Source organism: Crocodylus siamensis, chromosome 4 (assembly GCF_052110815.1).
Source record: "Crocodylus siamensis isolate JL-2025a chromosome 4, ASM5211081v1, whole genome shotgun sequence".
NCBI lineage: Eukaryota > Metazoa > Chordata > Crocodylia > Crocodylidae > Crocodylus > Crocodylus siamensis.
In genome coordinates, this window is record NC_143398.1 from 95,268,878 (window position 1) to 95,275,971 (window position 7,094).

The 7,094-nt window shown below is 41.2% G+C and overlaps 1 protein-coding gene across 1 annotated transcript in view; it reads left to right on the forward strand.

Moving 5' to 3' along the window:
• Nucleotides 1-4,034, forward strand: part of ENTHD1 (ENTH domain containing 1) — a 75,697-nt gene extending 71,663 nt beyond the window's left edge. The window contains exon 6 of the mRNA XM_090042069.1: nt 3,433-4,034. Within this exon, the coding sequence (XP_089898195.1) occupies nt 3,433-4,034 (602 nt within the window). The remainder of the gene's footprint in view (nt 1-3,432) is intronic.
• The last annotated feature ends 3,060 nt before the right edge of the window (nt 4,035-7,094 follow it).

The window sequence follows — 7,094 nt, forward strand, 5'->3', positions numbered from 1 at the left end:
CAGGGAAAATCACTATCACACAACCCCTATCATTTGCTGGAGCAATTCCATCTCTATTTCCTCTAGTTCTAGCCATCACAGTCTCCTAACAAGTTGATAAACTCAATGCTATAAATGCGCTACAAGAGTCATTGAAGTCAGCTTGGATCCCCATATGACTTTTCTTTATACAAAATACTGCAAAATATAGGGCCAGCTCAGATCTCATCTCTTCAAAAGATATACTATAGTTAATTTCCAAGCAAATCAAAATAAAAAATTATTTCCCTTATTGTGACAATGTCCTTAGCGATACAGTAGTTGAACTTTATATGCTGGTATATACAAACTCTAACGCTTCTGATTCTTGACAAATTTGGAGGTTAAAAAGAGCCCTTCTAGTTAGTTCCCAGGTTCACGGGGAGAAAAAGATAGCTTAAAAAGTATAAACTCTAACGTTCAAAACCAGAAAAAAGAAAATGAGTCAAACAGCTAAGCTCTATAGTTGGCAACACCACAACCAAGAGTGGAGCCAGGGGGTACAGGAATATCCCCTTTGATTCCTGGCCCACCCAAAGTTTAATAGAAGTTGCTTGTCAGTGGCAACAACATTTCTATTCAGGCAGCAGTGATGGAGTCAACTGACTTCATGGCTCATTATACTCTACCCGTTTCCTTCTAAACTCTTCATTCCATTCGGCTTAGCAACCCACTCTTCTTTTTAATGGTATTGTTTAGCTCATCAAGCTATCCTTTCTTTTGGAATCCTGCTATCTGTGAGCTGCTCCTGGTAATGTAGCTCCTGTTTCACAGCCCTGCAGATTGTTTTAACTCTAGCCAAAAACATTAACTCAGGTGTGGAAATAACTTTTAGTGAAGCATTAGATTCACTATCAAGATGTTCAGGAAGGCTAGATTTTGCATTATGGATCTGAAAAAGAGACGTCCATTCAATTACAATGACTGCAGGACTACTGAAACAATGTATTTTGATTACTTTTTGCTTAGTTGTTGGGGGGTATATGTACTATATTATATAGCAAATTAATGGACATTCCAATAAATGTATATTTGCTTTTACTCCAATCTTAAACTGAATAATATAGCTTGACTTATTAGTAAAGCTCCTGGTTTCTTTTTAACTTGATAAAACTACACATTGTAATATGTAATGATGTATCACACCATCTGCATCCCCTTTTTAAAACCTAAGTCCACCTACAGGCACAACTCTGCCACATGCCTTCAAACTTGTTTGATCTCAGACATTTTTAGTATTAGACATCCCAGTTCTCAGGGGAGCAATCTGATTTGACCAAGGTTTGAATTCCCTCAGGGTAACAAGGACCTAAAACCTATATCTTCCACTTCCTGAGTGCTTTAACTATAAGGCTATTGGGCAAAAAGTAGAGAGTTGTATCCCCACTGTGGTTTCTGAGTTGAATTCCGTCCTGTCAATATGAGTTAGATATGCTCTGAACATATGTAATGGATCAAGCCACACAATGGACTTAGGCAAATCCCAACACCAAAGTGAATCACAAAGAAACTTAAGTGAGTTAGGTGCCTCACTGATCAAACTTGATCACTTCCAGACATGCACAGAAGCCTAGCTGTAGACACCAGAGGAAACTTGCAGTCCAAAATGGAGATACTACCTGAACTTATGTGTCTACTGAGTTCTGTGGCTGGTGAAGCAAAACCAAACTGAATCTCTTTTTCAAACTTAGTGTGACATTACATGTTACCCTTGGATCATACTTAGGACACTTAAAATGTGAGCATCTACATGTTAAAGCTCATTAACTCATGCTAAATGCTTTCCAAGTTTCTTAAATTTATGCTACTTCAGTTGAGGGTTAACTTGGGCTGTGAGACCTAGCTTGTGGTAAGGTAACTTTAGTCTATGACACAAACATAAAATGATCAATTTGCAGTCCTCCAGCATCCCAGGGTGCACCACCCATACCCTCTACCCCAACAGGGATACAACCCAGGTGTCCTGGTTCCTAGCCATGCCCTTGGGTCACCAACCCCGCCACCCCTCTCCACTCCCTGCCAGTGACAAGTCAGAGCTGTGCAGGTAGGAAATGTTATTAACCTGTACCATGGGACCACTCACAGCACGTTTTAACTTTAACAACTTTAACATTTCAAGATTTAGTATGGTCTAAGTTTAAGGTGTCACTTCACCCTTAGATGGCGACATTTTATTTAAGTCCCATTTAGTCACCACTGAGACCAAACTGGAACTGATTATTTATCAATGGGAACTCAGGGGAAAAAAAACTCTCTCTTCCTCCTCTGGTTTCTTTTCAATTGATAGAAAGTGCCTAACAAGGAACTCCCGCCCCCACCAATGTAATTGTACCTTTCCAAGCATCCATCAGTTAGAGTCTTCTCCATTTTGGCTTGTAGCTCTGAAATAATCTACTCCATACAATACTATACCCAGGTAATTCAATAGCACTGATAAGACAAGATGTATAACTTTATAACGTGATCATCTTAGTCCAAAATATACTGTAAGGGGGAGGGTTCATTTTTGGTTTTGCTCCCACCCTAGAATGTAGTGGTGTATGAAAATTCATACACCACTGTAGCGTTCATTAAAATTCAGCTTTTATAGCTCTTTATTTATTGTTGTTAAGTTACTCAGGGCACATCCATATTGTGCCCCTAGGGCCCTCTGAGAGGGATGCTGTCCAGCATGCCCCATTCTCACTTATATGTGCCAAATCCATAAATGCAGTAGTGAAGGTATTCTAGGAGCCTGTGGCTTCTCTCAAGCATGCCAAAGACAGAGAACTTGAGAACAGTCACTGTGAGTGCCCTCAAATGCCATCACCACTGCAATTTCAGGTTTGGCAAGTGCTGGAGAATATTCTTCTGTGAGCGTGCCAGACAAAACAAGCAGAGGCCTTCATGTGCCTACCAAAGCCGGGCCAATTCATCACCATATTTATTTGTTTATTTGTGATAACCACTCTACTGCCCTCTCTCTGTTTGGTAGGGCTAGTTAAGCGCATCCCCATTGTAACTATGTCAAACATTAAACTAGATTTTCAACTAAAGAAGACACATCTGCTTTCCTAAAAAATGTTTGATTTTTGGCAGAAGAGTTTTGCTTTGTCTTTGCTAAAATGGGGGAAATTATTCTTAAATGGAAAAACATGTTTTCTATTATGGGGGGGGCATAAAATTCTATTTTCCTACCAATTCTACAGTTTGTATTTTTCAATTGTAATTCTATTGGGGGGGAAAAATGCCGCTTTGCTCTGTTTGTGGTGGTCTGTGCACAAAGAGGTACAAATCCTAGTTTGGGCCTTCAGACATTTTTTAAATAAATAATTTCCACGACTGCAACAGTCGAAAGTCCACAAATTTGAAGTTATTTGTAGGCAAATCTTGTACAAAATATTTATTTTTCTCTCTTTTATGTGTATGTTTTAGATTTAACCAGCTCTATTGCAACAACAACTTCTTTTTCCACCGTCTCCATCTCATCCCCTAAGGCGGTCATTCCAGAGAACACAGGTCATCCTTATCTTACGCCTTCCTGTGGACCTTCATACTTGTCTTCACCCCAGCAGCCCTCCTCATCGGTTTTCCTCAAGGATCACAAGGACAGGGTTACACATCCTTTTCCTCCTTGCCAGATATCTGATGAAGAGAGCGAGAATACTAGCATCCTGAATCTCTTACCAGATAATTCAAGGGGTTCTGCTGGAAAAGTGAACAGTTTTGAGAGCAGAACTCTCCGCATATCTGGTGGGAGTTGGGGGATATTTCCCATGCAGAACAAAGCAGATATGTCTGACCATTTTATGCCTTCTGCTGAAGGCTCCTCTGATGTGGACACTATGCAGAAAGTCATGGTCACTCTGAAAGAGATAAAACATGCAGTTTTTGGACTGCAAGGAGATGTAGGTAACATGGCCAAGGAGCTACAAACCATTGGTAGTCAGATGGCAGGTGTGGTCAGTGATGTTCAGCATATGAGCCAATTCTTGACAGCTCCCCAAAATGCTAAGGAATCCCTTAGTCAGCTGTAATTTTCACAATGGCTACTTCAACTTTACTGAAATGTTCTGTATTTCCTTTCCTTAACAATATATTTCACATTGGTCATCAGACCTTTTTCATAGCATTGAAAATTTACAGCTGGAAAGGCACATGGCTGTTCTGTTCTTTTCATGGAAATAAATTATTCACATCTTATTCTTTGAGTTCTGTTAACATTTGAGCTACTCTTGCCATCTATTTCCCAGGAGTTTCAGCCTTAGGCATTCTCACAACACAGGACAAAGCTTTTGTGTAAGCAGTTCTGCCTAGGCAGTTACTTGGTAATCAGCAATAAACCTATTATTTGCTGGGTGCCCTTACACTTCTGGGCCTGTGTCAAACTGTAAATAAAAACATTTTTGAGGAGAAAAATGGGAGTCTGGCCACCCTTTGAAGTATTACAGGTGTCATATTAAGGCGAACCATGAGTACTCACAAAAAGTAGGAGCCAGAGGGTGAAAGATTTAATGACCAAAAATGTTGCAAGTTAGTTATAAGAACAAAAAACTGAAAATGACAAGAAGACACCAGGAGGTGCACTGGGGAAAAGAAACCAGCAGAGAACCTAAAAGGCATTTCATATAACACAAAACTTGACTTTTATAACAACTACATGAATCACTACTTTTCCAGGCTGGCAGCCTCCCTTATTGCACTTTTCTACTATTTGTTACTCTCGTCACTGATTAGCTAAGGACTACAGCCCTGTATATTAAAAGCCACATACCCTTTTTCTTTCCAAAGTAACGAATTAGCCCTTGACACCCTTCCCAAGCCGAATCTTTTCTATGGGGTAAGAACTATTTCCATATGCCTCAAAAATGGTCATAGTGAAGTCACCATAATGTTCCAGAAATGGGAGAGAAGCATATCTGAGATGAGGTAATATTTTTATTGGACCATCTTGTATAGTTGGGAAGAACATCAGATAACCTTTTGGGCATCAATAACTCTTTATTAGGTCAACTCTTCCACCTGTTGAAGATGGGCCAATAAAGAGGTACTATGCCACCTTACAAATCTTGCTTCTCTAAAATGCCTGGCAACTTTGGCCTTGCCTGTCACAAGAAAAAGTAGATGAACCTGCTGGTTGTCCCTAAGCAGCCAACCTCTGCCCAATGTAATAGGTCCATTTTAAGACTGGAAACTGGGAGTTTCTGAGGATGAAGTAGCACCCACTAAATTCTACAGCTAGCTAAAATAAATCCCACTAGCCCACCTGCAGAGACTATAACCGCCACAACTAATCAAAAAAAGTCTTGAAACCCAATTTATTCCCCAGCACCACTCAGGCTGTATGACATGGAGCCACGTATGTTGATTCTCCACATCTCTTAGATAGCCACTTATGATGTGGTTTCTTTAGCACTCTAACTAGAATCTGATTTTTTTTACCTTCAGCAGGGTTGCTAGACAAGAGAATATTAACTACCTTACTTTCACTGGAATTGAATGCATCCAACAGTGCAATGGTCCCCAAAGGCACAAGGAAGTACATTTTACAAATCTTGTGCCCTTGGGGACAGCAGAGAAAGAATCAAGGTCTTCACTGGAAGGAAGATACAGATATGATTCAGTTAGATAAGCTAAATAGGCTCAAACCACATACCTGGTTGGATCAGAGACCTGTAAAGAATACCTATGTACTGCAGCAAGTAGTGGTTGCAGTTTGGATGTGGCAATTTCCCCTTAAAGCAAATATTTAACCGGTTGCTCAGTAAAGTGTATGGGAGCCATATGCTGCTCTAGGTCCTATCCACTGGCAGATCCAGGATAGTGGTGCAGGGGGTGCAGCTACACCCACTTCAGCTGTGTGGCGCATGCCCAGTGAGTTCTCTGAGCTCCCTGGCATGTCAGTGAAACACCTGCTGGAGCTCCACATGGCCTCTGAGCTCACCAGATTGTCAGCGCAGGTTCCGGCCAGAACTTCTGCTTTCATATAGCCACAGAACCCAGGAAATGGGCACCACCAGCATTCATCCTCCCTTCCTCCCACTCTGCCCTGAATTCAGCAACAGGGGGAAAGAGGGATGGGCAATGACAGCATTCACTCCCTGGACTCAAAGCTGCTTGAAAACAGGGACTGTGGCCAGAGCCTGTGTGGTGACCTCAGGACACATGCAAAGCCCTGCAGGCACTAAGCTGACATGCTGGTGTGTTTGGAGAGCTCACAGTGCATGTGCCACACAGTTGAAGGGGGTGCAACTACACTGCCACCCACCCCTGGATCTTCCTCTGGTCCTATCTTTCAGATGAAATATAAAACAGAAGTCCTGCATATTTGATATGCGTCACATGAACTCTCTTCCTGGCCTCTTCATACAAGTAAGGGTCATTCAGTTTCCTAGGCAAAATATAGAGATTTTGGTTACCTTAAAATTCTTTCCTGCAATTTTACCATGAAACAGATATACTTTACTTCCTGTCCTGAACTGCTGTGTAATGTTGCTTTGATTAAATGAAATTCATTCTTTTCATCCTAGGGATAACTACATTTTAGCAATGAGTACACTACTCCCTGCAATTAGTTTGCATGTTGGTTTTAGCATTTGGGGATCTTTTAGGATGCAGGATGCTATATAATGCATAGATGTAAATTAAGGAGGAGAGCTTTCCAGAGAAACAAGACCTGGCACAAAAGACCCCACTTCCTATGCTCTTGAAACGTTATAGCAGATGATCAGCAATTCCAGTCTTAACAGAGTCAGACAACAGGACAGAAGGTGATCCCTCATATACACTTCTCATCATGTAAAGGTGCAAATGCTGCTTAAACTCAAATATAAATTGCCACAACTATCCAATATTTTTCATTAAGTGGGTCACCTTCCCCAGGGAGTGCTGCTTGGTGGCCACTGCTGCTGCTTTAGCCCCTTCCAAAATGGCTATTATACTTCACTGTTTAAAAAAGATATTGCAGCACCCATAGACACTTGCTCCTTGTGACTTTCTGGCAGAGGCTGTAGAAATGTGCTCCCTAATATATTCTGGCTGAGTCATGCCTCTAGGGACTTGAACAGGGACTTGCTTGAACAGAATAGCCTCTTTGG